The following is a 19,033-nucleotide window of genomic DNA, read 5'->3' as shown; positions in this document are numbered from 1 at the left end:
TGGTGAGGAGGAGGCAGCCTGCTCAATTTTATTTGTTTCATTTATTTGGGGCATCAACTGCTCCAATTTGGCCTTAATTGGGCCCCAAGCCCACCTTGTTTGATACATTTTTTTTGCTCCCGGGGATCACAGCACCCTTCTGAGCACATAATTTGGCTCCTTTTTTTCCCCTTTTTCCCCCCTCTTTTTGGTGTCTCATCTCCCTCACCGCTCCCCTGCTGAAGAAGCTGAAAATAAAATTAAAAAAAAAGGGCATTTTTATTGATTTTTTTTAAGTTACTTTTTAGCCACTTTAGCCAAAAAAACAGCGCAACCACTTGGGATTCCCCCTGCTTCCCTGCCAGGCTCCCTGCCCAGGACCCCACCCTGCCGGCACGTGCGTTCCTTCCCCAATTAATCGTTCCTCAATTAATCACTCCCCAATTAGTCACTCCCCAAAGGAGCGATTTTTGGAAATGAATGTTGCTAAACCCAGCGTTTTTACACCCGTTCTGAGAAGCGTGAGTCACTCCGGCAGGAAAAAAAGCTCCCTGCCGTGACTCACCCCGCAAGCACCAAACAACGCCTTTCTCCTCGCTTTTTTTGGGGAAAATTGAGGCAGAATAAGTTAACGAGGGCTTTGAGGGATTAATTACAGCTCGGGGAAAGGGAGGGGTTTAAGATAAAGGGCGGCTGCATTGAAGAAGGTTGCAGTGTCCCCGATGCATCCTATAACCCAATTTCCCAGCAAATTAGGGGAAAAAAACCTCATGGATTTAAGTTTTTTGCATAAATTTATAAAGGAAGGAGGCTGGCGGGTCGGCAGCAGGGGGAAGGCTGCTCTGCCCACGGTTGTCGCCGGGTGGAAAGCAGAAATTTTGTGCAAAAACGGAGATTTCTACGTCAATTCCCTCCAGAAAAGTAAATAATATTAAAAAATAAAGTTTTCCCTACAGGCAATAAATAATCCTAAAAAAATAAAAAGTTTTCTCTCAGATCCAGTGCTTATTAGACAGAAATGGTATTAAAAGTCGAAAAATCGGGGAAAAACCGCCGCTGTGCTCATCTTTCCACACGGAGGAGCCAAGAAAGTGTCAAAAAAACCCTGAGGAAAGCGGCGTGCTCACCCCCGGAATTCTTTTTTACCCAAAAGAGCGTGATTTCAGCCCAAATCCTCACTGCTGCCCGCTCTGCTCCAGCTCCTCACCGCCCTGTCACGGGATAGATTTTTTTTTTTCTGTCATTTTTCTGTATTTTCTTCCTGAATCCTTTCGGCTTCCTGTCCCCATTATCCTCATTTTTCCCCATTTTTCCCCCATTTCCCTCACGTTTTTTCCCTCCTGCTCAGCCCCCTGCACCCCTCCTTCCTCATCCTCCCACCAAAAACCCCCAAATCCTCCATTTTGCCCCCAGAATTTGGGGCCTGAATAAAGTTTCCTGTCAAAATCTGCCCTGAAAAGGCCCAGAAATAGAAAAAATAAAACCAGAATTGGCTGTAATGTAGGGAAAAGACAAAAAACTTGACAAAAACTTGTCTACAGAATTAAATGGGAGGAGGCTGTGGGACTTCTAAGCAGCTGTAGGATTGGGGTAATTGATTAAAACTCAGCTTTGGGGCTGGTTTAGTGACTTTTTTTTTAATAATGTGAGGCCTCTTGTTTGGGATTTCATGCCTCCAAATGAGTAAAAAACGGAGATTTTGAGTCTGTCTTTGTATCCCACCCTCTTACGATTCGGGCAATGGGTGCGGTCCCCAACAAACCGTGGAAATCAATTTAAAAATTAATAAAATTTAATTTATTTTGTTTAAGTCTTCTCTTCCAGGAGAACATCTCTCATCCCTGGCACAAGGTCAGGCTGGACGGGCTCTGAGCAGCCTGATTATGGGGCAGGATTTAGGAATTTGGTGATTTTTAGGGTTCCTTCCGACCCAAACCATCCTAGATTTCTGGGGGTTTGCCCCTCAGCCCTTCCTTTTGCCCCATACCCCCTCCATTTCACCCCCCCACCCCCTTAATTTTGCCCCTCCATCTTGCCCGTCGCCGCCTCCACTTTGCCCCTTACCCCATTTTGCCCCTCACCCCTCCATCTTGCCCCCCACCCATCTTGCCCCTTGCCCCCAATTTTGCCCCACAATCTTGCCCCCACCCCCTCCACTTTGCCCCTTGCTCCATTTTGCCCCTCCATGTTGCCCCCCACCCCCTAAATTTTGCCCCTCACCCCTCTGTCTTGCCCCCCACCCCCTCCATCTTGCCCCTTGCCCCCCATTTTCCCCCTCGATCTTGCCCCCACCCCCTATATTTTGTCCCCTGCCCCCTCCACTTTGCCCCTTGCCCCATTTTGCTTCTCCATTTTGCCCCCACCCCCTAAATTTTGCCTCCCCTTCTTGCTCCCACCCCTTTCATTTTACCCCAACCCCTCCATTTTGCCCCCCACTTCCTCCATTTTGCCCCTTGCCCCTCATTTTGCCCCTCCATCTTGCCCCCCAGCCCCTCATTTTGCCCCTCCATCTTGCCCCCACCCCCTCTTTTTGCCCCCCCCCTTTGCCCCTCACACCTGCCTTTTCCCGCCCTTTTTCCCCTCCTCGCCCCTTTCCCGCCTCCGCCCCCTCCACGCATGCGCAGAACCCAAACAGCGCAGCTGGGGGGGGGGAGCGAGCAGCTCCAGCTCATCGCGCATGCGCTCTTCGCCCCACCTCCCCCTCCCCTCCGCGCCCCGCTCCCCCCTCCCCTCCCGGCTCGCCGCGCATGCGCGCTGGGCGGCGCAGGGCCCCGGCGGCGGAGGCAAAATGGCGGCGGTGGTCCAGAACGTGGTGAAGCTGTGAGTGCGCCTCGGCCCCCCCCGCGCGGGGGGGGCGCAATGGTTCGGTCCGGCCCGGCCCGGCCGCGGGGAGCGGGGCTGCCCCACGGCGGGCGAGTCCAAGTGGGCGCCGGAGGGGGGGGGGCACTCCCCCTATTGGTGCCTATAGGGGATCCTAAAGGGCCCTGGGGGGGGATTTTCGCCCTATAAGGCCCTGGGAGGGGGTCTGTAGGACCCCGGGAAGGGGTAGTCCTCACTGTTAGTCCCTATAGGGGATCCTAGGTGTCCTTTGGGGGGATTTTCCCCCTATACGGCCGTGGGAAGGGGTCTGTAGGGCCCGGGAGGGGGGTCGCATCCCTGTTGGTCCCTATAGGGGATCCAAGGGGGCTCTGAGGGGGGATTTTCCCCCTATAAGGTCCTGGGAAGGGGTCTATAGGGACCCTGGAAGGGGTACTCCTCCCTGTTAGTCCCTATAGGGGATCCTGGAGGGCCCTGGGGGGGATTTTCATCCTATAAGGCCCTAGGAGGGGGCCTATAGGGCCTGGGGAGGGGGGTCGCACCCCTATTGGTCCCTATAGGAGATCCAAGGGGGTCCTGTGGGGGGATTTTTCCCCCTATAAGGCCGTGGGAGGAGGTCTATAGGGCCTGGGGAGGGGGGCCGCACCCCTGTTGATCCCTATAGGGGATCCTAGAGGGTTCTGGGGAGGGATTTTCCCCCTGTAAGGCCTTGGGATGGGGTCTATAGGGCCTGAGGGGGGGGTTGTGTCCCCCCCCCCCCCCCTTGGTCCCTATGGGAGATCCAAGAGGTTCCTGGGGGGGATTTTCTCCCTATAACGGCCTGGGATGTAGTCTATAGGGCCCGGGGGGGGGGATGTTGCTCCCCTTACTGGTCCCTATAGGGGATCCAAGAGGGTCCTAGAGGGTATTTTCCCCCTATAAGGCCCTGGGAGGGGGTCTGTAGGACCCTGAGGGGGGGTTGCACCCCCCCCCATTGGTCACTATAGGGGATCATAAAGGGCTCTGCATAGGGATTTTCACCCTATATGGCCCTGGGAGGGGGTATATAGGGCCTGAGGGGGGACTGTCCCCCCCTCTTGGTCTCTATGGGAGATTCAAGAGGGTCCTAGGAGGGAATTTTTCCCCTATAGGGCCCTGAAAGGAGGTTTGTAGGGCCTGGTTGGGGCTGTCGCACTCCCTGTTGGTTCCTATAGGGGATCCAAGAGGGTCCTATGGGGAGATTTTCCCCCTATAAGGCCCTGGGAGGAGGTCTATAGGGCCTGGGGAGGGGTGTCGCACCCCCTATTGGTCCTTATAGGGGATCCTAGAAGGCTCGGGGGGACGGGGATTTTCACCCTATACTGCCCTGGGAGCGAGTATATAGGGCCTGAGGGGGGATTGTCCCCCTCTGTGGGTCTCTGTAGGGGATCCAAGAGGGTCCTAGGGGGGATGTTCCTCCTATACGGCCCTGGGAGGGGGTCTATAGGGCCCGGAGGGGCTGTGTGGAGCCCTGTGTGTGGATTTGTCCCTGTATGGGGGCAGCAGCCCCTATACACCTGTCTGTATGCCCCTTATAGATCCCTGCAGAGGGGGATCCCCACTGTAGGGCCCTATAACAGGGTGCCCTATAGGGGCAGGGGTCTCCATACGTCCTTGGGAGACAGGAACCTATAGAAGTGCCCCATATACGGCTCCATACGAGGGGACCTATGGAGCTGGGGTTCCCCTATAGAGCTGGGGAACCTCTCCTCCCCCTATACAGTCCTTGGGGGGATGACCCTATATGATCCTGGAGTGGTCTCGGGCACATCCTATAGGTTCTCGGGCACATTCTATAGGTTGTCGGGCACATTCTATAGATTCTTGGCACCTTCCCATAGGGTCTTGGGCTCTTCCATAGGGTCTTGAGCTCTTTCCATAGGTTCTTGGGCTCTTCCCATAGTTTTTTGTGCTCTTTCCAGACTTTTTCATCATTTTCCCCATTTTTTGGGGGCGTCTCCCAGGCTTTTTGCCGTCCCCCCTCCGACCCCAACACGAGGCAGACTCTTTTCTTCCGGCCTTTTTGCCCTAAACCGACGCGCTTTTAGGGCTTTGTGTTAGTGGGGCGCTCGTTTTTGGGGTGAATCGGGCAGAAATGAGAACCTCGGGAAGGTTTCACCTCCCCAGGCCCGGTGTTGGGGCTCCCTCTGCAGCCAAAAGAGGGGAAAAAAACAGAATTTAGGGACACGGCCGCTGACATGCCTGAAACGCCTCCACCTCCAGCTTTTTGGGGCTAAAACATCAGAAATTGAGTGCTGGATGTCCCCTGACACTCCAGCAAACTGATATTTATTTACCCAAGTCGATGTTTATTTACCCAAATCGGTGTTTATTTACCCAAATCGATATTTAGTGCATTTCGGCCCATTTTGGGGCTCCTTTTCACCCATTTTTCCCCACCACACTCCTTTTTGACCCATTTTTTTTCCCCACATTTCATTTTGGGGCTCCTTTTCACCCATTTTGGGGCTCCTTTGCACCCATTTTTCCCCCACACACTCCTTTGTGACCCATTTTTCCCCCCCCACATCTCATTTTGGGGCTCCTTTTGACCCATTTCCCTCCCCCACACTCCTTTCTGACCCATTTTTTTCCCGCATCCCATTTTGTGTCTCCTTTTGACCCATTTTGGGGCTCCTTTTCCACCCATTTTTCCCCACCACTCTCCTTTTTGACCCATTTTTCCCACCCCACATCCCATTTTGGGGCTCCTTTCCACCCGTTTTGGGGCTCCTTTTCACCCATTTTCCCCCACCACTCTCCTTTTGACCTATTTTTCCCACCCCACATCCCATTTTGGGGCTCCTTTTCACCCATTTTTCCCCCACACAATCCTTTTTGACCCATTTTTTTCCCCGCATCCCATTTTGGGTCTCCTTTTGACCCATTTTGGGGCTCCTTTTCACCCATTTTTCCCCACCGCTCTCCTTTTTGACCCTTTTTTCCCCACCACTCTCTATTTTGACCCATTTTTTCCCCACACTCTCCTTTTGACCCATTTTTTCCCCACATCCCATTTTGGGGCTCCTTTTGACCCCTTTTGGGGCTCCTTTTCACCCATTTTTCCCCACCTCTCTCCTTTCTGACCCATTTTTTTCCCCGCATCCCATTTTGGGGCTCCTTTTTAACCCCTTCCCCACCGCGCCCCACCCCGCCGTTTCTTCCCGTGACCCCCACACCTTCACCCCGCTGGAACCCACCACCCCAACCTTTTTTTTCCCCGATTCCCCCATTTTTTCCTGCCCGTAACCCCCCCTTTCTCCCCCCGCAGGCTCGGCGAGCAGTACTACCGCGATGCCATGGAGCAGTGCCACAACTACAACGCGCGGCTCTGCGCCGAGCGCAGCGTGCGCCTGCCCTTCCTCGACTCGCAGACCGGCGTGGCGCAGAGCAACTGCTACATCTGGATGGAGAAACGCCACCGAGGGCCGGGTACGGCCCAAATCCCGCCAAAAAACCACCCTCGTTTCCCCGTAATTACCCTCGTATCCCTAATTATCTCCTCCCGCGCCCAGGTTTAGCCGCCGGGCAGCTCTACTCCTACCCCGCGCGCCGCTGGAGGAAGAAACGCCGCGCTCATCCTCCCGAGGACCCCAGGCTCTCCTTCCCCTCCATCAAACCGGGTAAAGCCTTTTTCCGCCGCTTTCTGCGTGATTTTTAGGGTCTCGGTCCCATCGTCGATGCTGCTAAGGACCTACACGGCTCCTTGAACCTCCATCCGGTCCCAGTGGGGCGGAGGAGGTGGTGAAATCAGCCTGGCGAGCCCGGCACGCGTCCCCGTCCCCTTCTCCCCCTTTTTTCCCCCCCCCCGCAATTTCTCCCCCTTTTTTTCTCACCCCGCAATTTCTACCCCTTTTTTTTCTCACCCCACAATTTCTACCCCTTTTTTCTCCCCCACAATTTCTCCCCCCCTTTTTTCCCCCCAATTTCATCCCCCTTTTTTTCCCCCCCTTCTTTCCCTCCCCCCGTTTCTTCCCCTTTCTTTTTCCCCCCTTCTCCCTCCTTCTTTTTTCCTTCATTTTTCTCCCCCCAATTTTTCCCCCTTTTTCCGCCCTTAATTTTCCCCCTTCCCTCCCCTATTTTTTCCCTTTCCCCCCCCTATTTTTTCCCATTTTTCCCCATTTTCCCCCTTCTCCCCCATTTTTTCCCCCAATTTTTCCCTTTTCTCCCCCATTGTCTCCCCCATTGTCTCCTTCCCTCCCCATTTTCTCCCCCATTTTTCCCTTTTCCACCCCCATTTTTTCCCCATTTCCCCCTTCCCACCTATTTTCTCCCCCATTTTTTCCCTCATTTTTTCCCTTTTTCCCCCCTTTTCCCCCCCCTTTTTTCCCTTTTTTCCCCATTTTCCCCCTTCCCCCTGCAATTTTTCCCCATTTTCCCCCTTCCCTCCGCAATTTTTCCCCCATTTTTTCCCTTCCCCCCCATTTCCCCCCTTTTTCCCCCATTTCCCCCGTTTTTCCCCCTTTTCCTCCCATTTTTCCCCCCTTTTTCCCCCTTTTTCCCCCCATTTTTCCCTTTTTCCCCCCTTTTTCCCCCTTTTCCCCCCATTTTTCCCCCTTTTTCCCCCATTTCCCCCCCCATTTTCTCCCCCATTTTTCCCCTTTCCCCCCCCATTTTATCCCTATTTTTCCCCCCATTTTTCCCCCGTTTTACCCCTCTCTCCCCCGCAGACGCGGAGCAGGCCCTGAAGAAGGACGGGCTGATCTCGCAGGACGGCAGCAGCCTGGAGGCCCTGCTGAGGACCGACCCCCTGGAGAAGCGCGCGCTGCCGGACCCCCGCATCGACGACGACAGCCTGGGCGAGTTCCCCGTCGCCAACAGCCGCGCGCGGAAGGTGCGGGGGGAGCCTCCTTGGAAAACTTTCCCCTTAAAAATGGCATTTCTGCCCCAAAAGGCTTGGTTTCAGCCCCAAAAGCACCATTTGCCCCTAAAAAAGGTGCCATTTCCTCCCCCAAGAGCCCTATTTCCCCCCCTAAAAGCTCCATTCCCCCCAAAAAAGCTCTATTCCCCCCCAAAAATGCTATTTCCTTCCCTAAAAGGCTCCATTTATCCCCCCAATGCTCCATTTATCCCCCAAGGCTCCATTTCTCCCCCAAAAAGCTCCATTTCTCCCCCCCCAAAAGAGCTCCTTTTCTCCCCCTCAAAAAATGGTATTCCCCCCGAAAAGTGCCTCTTCCCCCCAAAAATGGCGCCATTTCCCCCCCAAACAGTGCCTTTTCCCCCCAAAAAATGCCACTTCTGCCCTAAAAGCTCCATTTCCCCAAAAAAAGCTCAATTTCCCCCTAAAAAAATACCATTTCGCCCCCAAAATAGTTCTATTCCCCCCCCCCAAAACACCATTTTCCCCCAGAACAACACCATTTTCCCCCAGAACAGCTCCATTTCCCCAAAAAAAGTGCTATTTCTCCCTGCAAAAGGCACCATTTCCCCCCAAAAATGACCATTTCTCCTCCTAAAAGTGCCATTTCTGCCCCCCAAAAGCTTCATTCCCCCCTAAAAACCACCATTTCTCCCCCCTAAAAAGCACCGTTTCCCCCCAAAAAGCGCCGTTTCCTCCCAGCCTTAAATCCTGACTTAAATCCCGTGTTGGCACACGCCTGGGGGGAAATCAGGGGGCCGAGCCCCCCCAAATCCACCATTTCACCACCGGTGCCTGCGGTTTAATCATCTGAAGCACGAGAGTGCAGCGTAATTTTACGTAAAACCCCTTTTCCCCCCCCATTTTTGGGTTCTTTTGCCACGATAAATTTCCCTATGCCTCTCTTCTTTTCCCCTTCCTCCTTCCTCAAGGCATCTTTGCGCTACGTTGGGACTTTTTGAGCCTCTTGGGTTTGAGTTTATCCATTTTCCACCCCTTTTCCCCCCAAAAACCCTCCGTCCTCGTCCAAATTCGGGATGGGGGGCACCCGACGCTTCCCCCCCCCTTCTTTTTTTGCCCCCCTTTACCCGTCCCGAGGCTTTTCCTCCACCAACCCCTCTCCTCTTCCCCCAGCGCATCCTCGAGCCGGACGATTTCCTTGACGATTTGGACGACGAGGACTACGAGGAGGACACGCCGAAGCGGCGAGGGAAGGGGAAAGCCAAGGTGGGGACCCTTTTTCCTCCAAATCCCCAAATTTTGGGCACTTTGCTGCTGCCTAACCCCATCGTGGTGTCTTTTGGATGACCCCGGTGCTGTTTTTCTGCCAAATCCCCAAATTTTGGGCACTTTGCTGGTGCCTAACCCCATCCCAGCATCTGTCAGAGGTCCCCCAGTGCTATTTTTCCTCCAAATCCCAACATTTTTGGCACTTTACTGGTGCCTAACCCCATCGTGGTGTCTTTTGGATGACCCCGGCGCTGTTTTTCCTCCAAATCCCCAAATTTTGGGCACTTTGCTGGTGCCTAACCCCATCCCAGCACCTGTTGGAGGACCCGCAGCGCTATTTTTCCTCCAAATCCCAACATTTTTGGCACTTTACTGGTGCCTAACCCCATCGTGGTGTCTTTTGGATGACCCCGGCGCTGTTTTTCTGCCAAATCCCAACATTTTGGGCGCTTTGCTGGTGCCTAACCCCATCCCGGCATCTGTCAGAGGTCCCCCAGTGCTATTTTTCCTCCAAATCCCAACATTTTTGGCACTTTACTGGTGCCTAACCCCATCGTGGTGTCTTTTGGATGACCGCTGGCTCTGTTTTTCTTCAAAATCCCAACAATTTTGGCACTTTGGTGGTGCCTAACCCCATCGTGGCGTCTTTTGGATGACCCCGGCGCTGTTTTTCCTCCAAATCCCCAAATTTTGGGCGCTTTGCTGGTGCCTAACCCCGTCCTGGCACCTGTTGGAGGACCCGCAGCGCTATTTTTCCTCCAAATCCCAACAGTTTTGGCACTTTGCTGGTGCCTGAATCTGTCGTTAAGCCACTAATTGAGCCTGAATTACACCCCCCCCCCCCCCCCAAAAAAAATTACCCTAATTTTTAACGAGGGGAGCTCTCGGGGTCTTCCCACCCCAAAGGGGAAAGAGCCCGGGACCCAAAGCGATCCCGCAGCTGTTTCGCTCCGTCCCCACTAAGCGGCGGCGGCGAGCCTCCGGGCCGTAATTTCACTCTTTTTTTTTTTTTTTTTTTTTTTCCCCCAAAAAAAAAAAAAAAAAAAAAAAAGGGCAAAGGCGTCGGAGGGGCTCGCAAGAAGCTGGACGCGGCAATTTTGGAAGACCGGGACAAACCCTACGCTTGCGACAGTGAGTACCCCAGCCCCGGGGTGGCTTGATCTGGGGATAAAGCGTGGCTTGAACACTTGTTGCTTTTATTTTTTGTTAAAAAAGGGAGATTTTAGGCACCTGGGGAGGGAGGAGGGTGCTTGTGAACCCCTGTAGGATGCAGGGGCAGGGCGAAAGGTCCCCAAAAAAGGACGCAGGGTCCCTGAAAAAGGGCGAAAGGTCCCTGAAAAAGGGCGAAAGGTCCCCAAAAGAGGACAGAGGGTCCCCTGAAAAGGACGAAAGGTCCCCTGAAAAGGGCAAAGGGTCCCCAAAAAATGGCGAAAGGTCCCCTGAAAAGGAGGCAGGGCCCCCAAAAAGGGACAAAGGGCCCCCAAAAAGGGACAAAAGGTCCCCAAGAAAGGGTGAAGGATCCCCACAAAAGGACAAAAGGTCCCAAAAAAAGGACAAAAGGTCCCGAAAAAAGGACAAAAGGTCCCCAAAAAATGACAAAGTGTCCTGAAAAAAGGATAAAAGGTCCTGAAAAAAAGGACCTTGGGTCTCCAAAAAGGATGCAAGGTCCCAAAAAAGGGACAGAAGTTCCCCAGAAAAGGACAAAGCTTCCCCGGACCAGCCTGAAATTCGGCTTTCCCTTTCTCTCTTCTTCCTCCTGTCCTGCACAAGCTGCCGCTGGCTTCTTCCGCCCCCGAAACCCCCTTTTCTCCCCTTTTTCCCCTCGTTTTTTCGCCTGCCCCCCCCCGAGTCCCCTCTGTCGCTTGGCACGGGTGCGTGCGTGCGTTTCTCACCTCTCTCTTTCTGTGTTTCAGATAGTTACAAACAAAAGCATTCCCTGAAACCTCCCGACCGAGGTAGTCCGCTCTCTGTCTGCTTTATTTTAGAGTTCCTGGTTATTTTCACCGTTTATCTGATTCCCTCCTGCCTCTCTCCTCCCCAAAACCTCCGTGTTTGGTTCCATTTCTGATAATTTTCACCGTTTATTTGATTCCCTCCTATGATTGTTTTCACTACTTATTGCCTCCTGCCTCTCTCCTCCCCAAAACTTTCATTTTTGGTTCCTTTTCTGGTTATTCTCCCTATTTATTTCATTCCCTCCTTCCTCTCTCCTCCCCAAAACGTCCGTGTTTGGTTCCTTTTCTGATTATTTTCACCATTTATTTCATTCCCTCCTATGATTATTTTCACTATTTATTTCCTCCTGCCTCTCTCCTCCCCAAAAAGTTCATTTTTGGTTCCTTTTCTGATTATTTTCACTATTTATTTCATTCTCTCCTGCCTTTCTCCTCCCCAAAACCTCCGTGTTTGGTTCCTTTTCTGATTATTTTCACCGTTTATTTGATTCCCTCCTATGATTATTTTCACTACTTATTCCCTCCTGCCTCTCTCCTCCCCAAAACCTTCGTTTTTGGTTTCTTTTCTGATTATTTTCCCTATTTATCTTATTTCCTCCTTCCTCTCTCCTCCCCAAAACGTCCGGTTTTGGTTCCTTTTCGGATTATTTTCACCATTTATTTCATTCCCTCCTGCCTCTCTCCCCCCGAAACCTTCGTTTTTGGTTCCTTTGATAATAATTTTAATTATTTAATTTCTTCGCCGGGGGAAAAAAGGGAGGGGGAGAGGCAAAAAGACTTCAAAAGCTCGCCTCCGAGCCCCCTGACCCCTCTGCAGCGGGTGCTTTTGGGTGGAAAAACAAAAATTTAACCCCCCCCCGCCGCGGCGGGGCTGGGAAAACACGCCGCCTCTTTCAAGAGACGCCAAAGCACATCGCTGCGGAGAGAAAAAAAAAAGGGGCAAAAATAAACTTTTCCTGCTTAAAAAAGCAGCGAAAACGGGGGCGGCTTCGCGGCGACTCCTCTTCCTCGCCGACTGGGGGGGGGTGAACAAGATTGGTGTTTTTGATGCCTGCTTTTATTGAAAAAGGGGGGAAATGGGAAAAAAAAAATGGATTAAAAACCCTCCCCGGGGGGTTTGAGAGCGCTTATTTGGGCAAAAACTGGGGAAAAATGGGAAAAGTTGGGATTTATAACCCTCCCTGGGGGGTTCTAGAGCACTCGTTTGGGCGAAAACCCAACAAAAAAGGGTCGTAATCGCTTGCTCTGGTGTTTTCGATGCCTGCTTTTATTGAAAAAGGGGGAAAATGGAAAAAATTGGGATTTAAAACCCTCCCCGGGGGGAGGAGATTTTGTCCCCCACTTGGTGGGGAAAAAAAATGTGGAAAAATGCACGGAAAATGTGGGGACCCGGGGGCTGGGGGGGTGTTTGGGGATCTCCCCCTGCGACTTCTGGACAAGGGTGGAAAATGGGGTGGAAAACGGGATAGAAAATAGGAAGATGGGGCAGAAGATGGGGAAACAGGGCAGAAAATGGGGTGGAAAATGAGGAAGCGGGGCAAAAAATAGGGAAACAGGGAAGAAAATGGGAACACAGAACAGAAAATGAGGAAAACGGGGCAGAAAATGGGAAAATGGGATGGAAAATCGGGCAATGGGTCAGGAAATGGGAAAAAGGGGCAGAAAATGGGGTGGAAAATGGGGAAACGGGGCAGAAAACGGCTCAAAGGGGGGAAAAATGGGGCAGAAAACGGGCACATGGCAGAAAGTGGGGTAGAAAACAAGCAAACGGGGAAGAAAACAGGTAAATGGGGTAGAAAATGGGCAAACGGGGCTGAAAATGGGCAGCATTGGGGAAATTTCGGGGGTGCCCCGAGGAGGGGGCGACCCCAAAACCGCGCCGCAGGTGCCGGCTGCGCCCGTGGCCGCTGCGCTTCCTCCGTCCCGAGAAAGATTTCCCTCCGTCCCTAAAAACCAGCGATTTTCCCCCGTTAGAAATTTCCCTGAAGGGGGGGGGGTTCCCCGTGCTCGAAGCCCGAGGGTTTTGGGGTTTTCGGCGGTGGGGGGGGGGTTAAAAATGTCCCGTTTGTGTCCCGCAGTCTGCGGGAAGCGCTACAAGAACCGCCCGGGGCTGAGCTACCACTACGCTCACTCCCACCTGGCCGAGGAGGAGGGGGACGACAAGGACGACTCGCAGCCCCCCACGCCCGTCTCGCAGCGCTCGGAGGAGCAAAAATGTAAGGGAAACGGGCAAGTTTGGGGCAAAACCTCCCCGAAAAACACGCTGCCGAGCGGCAAGACGCGTGCCGGCCCCCCGATCCCTTGGCGCATCTCCCCCAGGCTTGGGTTGCCGCAGCGGGATGCTCTGGACTGTTTTCCGCCCCCTTTCCCCCGCATTTTCCGCCCCCTTTCCCCCCCATTTTCCGCCCCCTTTCCCCCCCCATTTTCCGCCCCCTTTCCCCCCCCATTTTCCGCCCCCTTTCCCCCCCATTTTCCGCCCCCTTTCCCCCCCATTTTCCACCCCCTTTCCCCCCCATTTTCCACCCCCTTTCCCCCCCATTTTTCACCCTTTTCCCCCCATTTTCACCTCTTTTTCCTTACTTTTTCACTCCCTTTCCCCTATTTTTTACCACCTTTCCCCCATTTTTTACCTTTTCCCCCATTTTTCGCCTTTTTCCCCCATTTCCACCCTCCCTCCCCCATTTTTCCCCTTTTCTCCATTTCTCACCCCCCTTTTCCCCATCTTTCATCTCTTTTCCTTCCTATTTTCACCCCTTTCCTTCCCTTTTCCCCCATTCTCCCCCCACCTTTTCCCCGTTTTCCCCCCCACGTTTCCACGTTTTTACCCCCTTTTTCCCGTTTTTGGGGCGATTAACCCCTTTTTTATTATTTTTTCCCCCCCAAACAGCCAAGAAGGGCCCCGATGGCCTGGCGCTGCCCAACAACTACTGCGACTTCTGCCTGGGGGACTCCAAAATCAACAAGAAGACGGGGCAGCCCGAGGAGCTCGTGTCCTGCTCCGACTGCGGCCGCTCGGGTGAGCCGCGTGCCCTGACCCTCCCCAGCCCCGTTACTCGCTCCTAAAGGGTCTTCTTTGTAGGGTTTCGTGGCCGTGGCCATCCCCAGACCTTTTCCAGCCCCATTATTTGCTCCTAAAGGGTCTTCTTTGTAGGGTTTCGTGGCCGTGGCCATCCCCAGACCTTTTCCAGCCCCATTATTTGCTTCTAAAGGGTCTTCTTTGTAGGGTTTCGTGGCCGTGGCCATCCCCAGACCTTTTCCAGCCCCATTATTTGCTTCTAAAGGGTCTTCTTTGTAGGGTTTCGTGGCCATGGGCACCACCAGACCCTTCCCAGCCCCATTAATCACTTCTAAGGGGTCTTTTTCTGTAGGGTTTCATGGCCATGGACATCACCAGATCTTTCGCAGCCCCATTATTCACTTGTAAAGTGTCTTTTTTGTAGGGTTTCATGGCCATGGCCATCCCCAGACCCTTTCCAGTCCCATTACTCGCTCCTAAAGGGTCTTCTTTGTAGGGTTTCATGGCCATGGGCACCACCAGACCCTTCCCAGCCCCATTAATCACTTCTAAGGGGTCTTTTTTTGTAGGGTTTCATGACCATGGACATCACCAGACCCTTCCCAGGCCCATTTTTTGCTCCTAAAGGGTCTTCTTTGTAGGCTTTCATGGCCATGAACATCCCCAGACCTTTTCCAACCCCATTATTTGCTTCTAAAGTGTCTTTTTTGTAGGGTTTCATGGCCATGGCCATCACAAGACCTTTTTCAGTCCCATTATTTGGTTTTAAAGTGCCTTTTTTGTGGGGTTTAATGTCCATGAGCATCCCCAGACCTTTTCCTACATGGTTATCCCCGTGTAGAGGGATCCTCTCCATCGGGATTCGTGTCCTTGGCTGTCACAAGACCCTTTCCCAGCCCCATTATTTGCTTTTAAAGTGTCTTTCTTGTAGGGTTTCATGCCCATGAGCATCCCCAGACGTTTTCCAGCGCCTTTATTCACTTCTGAAGTGTGTCTCTTGTACGATTTCATGCCCATGGCCATCACTAGACCCTTTCCAGCCCCATTACTTGCTGTTAGTGTCTTTTTTTGTAGGGTTTCTTGTTCATGAGCATCCCCAGACCTTTCCCAGCACCATTGTTTGTTTTTAAAGGATCTTTTTTGCAGGGTTTTGTGTCCATGAACATCCCCAGACCCTTTTCAGCACCATTATTTGCTTATAAATGGTCTTTTTTTTGTAGGGTTTCATGTCCATGAGCACCACCAGACCCTTTCCAGCACCATTATTTGCTTTTAACGTGTCTGGTTTTGTAGGGTTTCATGTCCATAGCCATCCCCAGACCTTTTCCAGCACCATTATTTGCTTCTAAAGTGTTTTTCTTGTAGGGTTTCATGTCCATGGCCATCACCAGACCCTTTCCAGCCCCATTATTTGCTTTTAAAGTGTCTTCCTTGTAGGGTTTCATGTCCGTGATCACCACCAGCCCTCCTCCAGCCCCTTTTTTTCCCCACCCTTTCCCTCTCCGCTCTTTCTTCACTCATTTTTTCTTTAAAAACGCGACGATTTGGGGTCAGAGCCGGGCCGGGGGTGCTTTTTAGCCTCCCCCCCCCTTTTGGCTGATTTCCCCCCCCCTTTTTAGGGCACCCCTCGTGCCTGCAGTTCACCCCGGTGATGATGGCAGCCGTCAAGACGTACCGCTGGCAGTGCATCGAGTGCAAGTGCTGCAACATCTGCGGCACCTCCGAGAACGACGTGAGCCCCCCGGGGGGGGTGTGCCGGGGGGGCTTCTGCCCCCCTGCCCCGTGCTGGGGGGCTTGGGGGGCCGGGGGAGGCAGCATGGGGGGGGTTGGGGGGGGGAATGGGGGTTTGGGGGGCGAAATTGGGGTGGGGGGGGGATGGGGGTGTTTGGGGGGCGAAATTGGGGTGTTGGGGGGGAATGGGGGGTTTGGGGGGGGAAATGGGGGTATTTGGGAGGCAAAATTGGGGTGTCTGGGGGGGGAATGGGCGGTTTTGGGGGGTGAAATTGGGGTGTTGGGGGGGAATGGGGGGTTTTGGGGGGAGAAAGGTGGCTTTTGGGGAGGGAAATGGTGCCTTTTTGGGGAGAATGGGGCTTTGGGGGGGGGAAATGGTGCCTTCTTTGGGAGAAATTACACTTTTTTTGTGGGGGGAAAGGGGGGCTTTTGGGGGGAGAAATTGGGCTATTCTGGGGGGAATGGGGCTTTTTGGGGGGGCAGATGGCACTTTTGGGGGAAAATGGTGCCCTTTTGGGGGGAAATGGTGCTTTTTTTGGGGGAAACGGTGCTTTTGGATTCCAAATGGCACCTTTTGGGGGGGGGAATGGTGCCCTTTTGGGGGGAAATGGGGCTTTTTGTGGGGGGAAATGGGGCTTTGGGGGGGAAATGGTGGGTTTTTTGGGGGAAAATGATGCCTTTTTCGGGGGAAATGGTGTTTTTGGAAGGAGAAATGTTTTTGGGGGGGGAAATGGTGCTTTTGTGGGAGAAATGGTGCTTTTGGGAAGCCAAATGGCACCTTTTTTGGCGGGGGGAATGGTGCTTTTTAGGGGGAAATGGTGGTTTGGGGGGGGAACGACAATTTTGGGAAGGAAACGGTGCTTTTTTGGGGGGAAACATCAGAGGGACCTATGGGATCCTTTCACTTTAATTCCCCCAATTCCTCCCCTTTTTCCCCAATTTCTTCCTTTTTCCCAATTTCTCCCTTTTTCCCAATGTCCCCCCAAATCGGCCCAGGACCAGCTCCTCTTCTGCGACGACTGCGACCGCGGCTACCACATGTACTGCCTCACGCCCCCCATGTCGGAGCCCCCCGAGGGTGAGTGCTGCGCCCCCAGAAATGGGTCAAAACACCTCAAATTCGGTACAAAACAGCGAGAGCCGCGCAGACCCAATCCTTCCTGCTTTTTTGGGGGGAGATTCTTGCGATTTGGTTAAAAATTCTTGGATTGCGCAAGCCGGCATTGCCCTGAGGCTCCTCTGCTCCAGCAGAGACCCCAAAAAAGCGTTTTTTTGCCCCAAAATTATCACCCAAGGCTCCTTCGTCCTCCTCTCCCTCACGCTTTGTGCTGACTCACGGCGTCGAAGCAAAAAAAAAAAAAAAAAAAAGTATTTACAACCAAAACCCCAAAACCTCGATGGCAGAGGGTTAATTATCGGCCGGTTAATTATCAACCGGTTAATTATCAGCCTCCTTCGCTCGAAGGTTAACGAGGAGGAGGAGGAGGAGGAAGGTCACGGGGCTCTGCCAGCAAGAACCCCTCACCGCCGCCGAGATGCGCGGAGACCCCAAACCCGCCCTTTTTCACCCCAAAACAGCCCCTAACGAAGCGCGGGCCCCTAACGAAGCGCGGGCCCCTAACGAGGGGTGCGGGGGGAGCCCCCCGTGACCCCCCCCCGATTTCTGCCCCCAGGGAGCTGGAGCTGCCACCTGTGTCTGGACCTGCTGAAGGAGAAAGCCTCCATCTACCAGAACCAGAACAACTCCTGATGCCCTCGCTTTTCCCTTTTTTCCCTTTTTTTTTTTTCCCTCTTTTATTTTACATTTTTTCCCCCATTTTGGGTTGTTTTTTTGGTTTTGTTTTTGTTTTTTATCACTTTTGGGGGTGGCTTTTCTCCCTTTCATCGTGCTGCCCGCGCGTTGGGTTCCTCCGTCGTGCAGCGCCGGGACAGCCACCACCGCCTCCCTGACCCCCAGGAGGGATTTTTGGGGTAATTTCCCCCCAGATCAGGCCCGGCACGTGCGGGCTGCCCCTTCCCGTCACTGTTTCTGGGCTTTTTCACCCAAAACGTGCCCGAATCCTCCCCGCTCCAGCGCCTCAGAGTGGCGTGCCAAAAAAAGAACAAAACGCCGCTTTTCCCTTTTCTTGGCAAATTCGGGGCCCCGCGCCAGCTGGGGGTTGTGTTTTTGGGTTGTTTTCCTTAATTTTTCAATTTTGATGGGGTGAGGTTTTAGTTTTTTTTTTCTGGTTTTATTTTTATTTCATTTTTTCCCCCCGTTTTTCTCCTGTTTTTTTTTCTCTCCTCCCGGCCCCTGCCTAGATGAGGCCTTACACCCCGCCATCCTCCTCCGGCCAGCGCAAAATTGGGGCAAAATCCCAACGTTTTGGGGTTTTCCCCATGCTCCTCCTCCGGCTGGCTCAAAATGGGGCAAAACCCCTCCGTTTTGGGGTTTTCCAGCCCCTGCGGATCCCTCGACCCGTCCCGGTTGCACAGGGTTTGGTTTTGGGGTGGGGGGTGGGGGAAGCTGCTTTTGTCCTAAAACCGCCACTTTTCCCCTCAAAACGCGGCAGGGAGGAGGGGGTGTGCTCCCCCCCCCGGGAAGGAGCCACCGTGCTTTTTTGGGTGGGCTGGGGACCCCCCCTGCTTGCCCCCGGCCCCCCCCCCAGGGTCCCGTGGACTGAATGTGCCTGTTTTTTCTAAAAATCAACTTTAAAACCTACCTCCGACCCCCCCCCTCCCACCCCCACACCCCCATTTTCACCGGCCGGAACCCCCCCAACGGAGAAGAAGCTGGCGGGGGTGGGGGGGAAGACCCAAAATGGCCCCAAATTGACCCAAAATGGCCCCAGATTGGCCCAAAACAGCCTCAGATTGACCAAAAACAGCTCCAAATTAGCCCAAAACAGCCCTAAGTTGACCCAGAATGGCCCCAGATTGACCCAAAACAGCCCAAAATTGACCCCAAATAGCCCCAAAATAGCCCCAAATCATGAAAAATAACACTTAACCCAAAAATGCACAAATCTGGTGGGGAGGCGGCTCCAGCCCGGTGTTTTCTCCCCTTTCCCCCCTTTTTGTGCCCGATTCAGGTGGAAAAGGCGGCTTTTTGGTTCAAAATGGGCGGTTTTCCCCTGTTTCGCGCCCCGGTGGGGGGCGGGATGATGAAATGTCCCAAAACGGGTGGGTTTTACCCCGTTTTTTCCCCTTCGGCAAAGCTTCACGGTTGTGTCTTATCCGGATAAAAAAAAATGACACCAAAACTGCTCGTTTTCGTAATAAAAATGGAAAAAAAAAAACCACGTGGAATTGTGGGTGTTTTGGGGCAAAAATGAAGGATTTCAGGGCCCTGGTGGGGTGGGGGGGCTGTGGTGGGAGGGATTGAAGGTCCACGGTGTGGGTTTGGGGTGAAAAAGTCCTACTTATGTGCTTGGATGTGGATTTTCTGAG

The 19,033-nt window shown here is 53.2% G+C and overlaps 1 protein-coding gene across 2 annotated transcripts; it reads left to right on the top strand.

Moving 5' to 3' along the window:
* The first annotated feature begins 2,644 nt into the window (after nucleotides 1-2,644).
* On the top strand, nucleotides 2,645-18,882 carry DPF2 (double PHD fingers 2). 2 transcript variants are annotated; one of them, XM_083815361.1, is made up of 12 exons: nucleotides 2,753-2,799; nucleotides 6,086-6,246; nucleotides 6,330-6,437; nucleotides 7,485-7,648; nucleotides 8,807-8,899; nucleotides 9,955-10,033; nucleotides 10,816-10,857; nucleotides 12,936-13,073; nucleotides 13,745-13,873; nucleotides 15,493-15,605; nucleotides 16,601-16,682; nucleotides 17,278-18,882. In XM_083815361.1, the coding sequence occupies exons 1-12, from the start codon at nucleotides 2,768-2,770 to the stop codon at nucleotides 17,352-17,354; spliced, it is 1,218 nt and encodes a 405-aa protein (XP_083671487.1). In that variant the 5' UTR covers nucleotides 2,753-2,767; the 3' UTR covers nucleotides 17,355-18,882. The 2 variants fall into 2 exon arrangements, with proteins under 2 accessions (XP_083671486.1, XP_083671487.1); XM_083815360.1 differs by lacking the exon at nucleotides 10,816-10,857 and having other exon boundaries at nucleotides 2,645-2,799.
* The last annotated feature ends 151 nt before the right edge of the window (nucleotides 18,883-19,033 follow it).

The sequence above is a fragment of the Anser anser genome (assembly GCF_964211835.1).
Source record: "Anser anser genome assembly, chromosome: 39".
Lineage (NCBI taxonomy): Eukaryota > Metazoa > Chordata > Aves > Anseriformes > Anatidae > Anser > Anser anser.
Note: the sequence above shows the minus strand (reverse complement) of the source record. Positions and strands in the feature narration are given on the sequence as shown.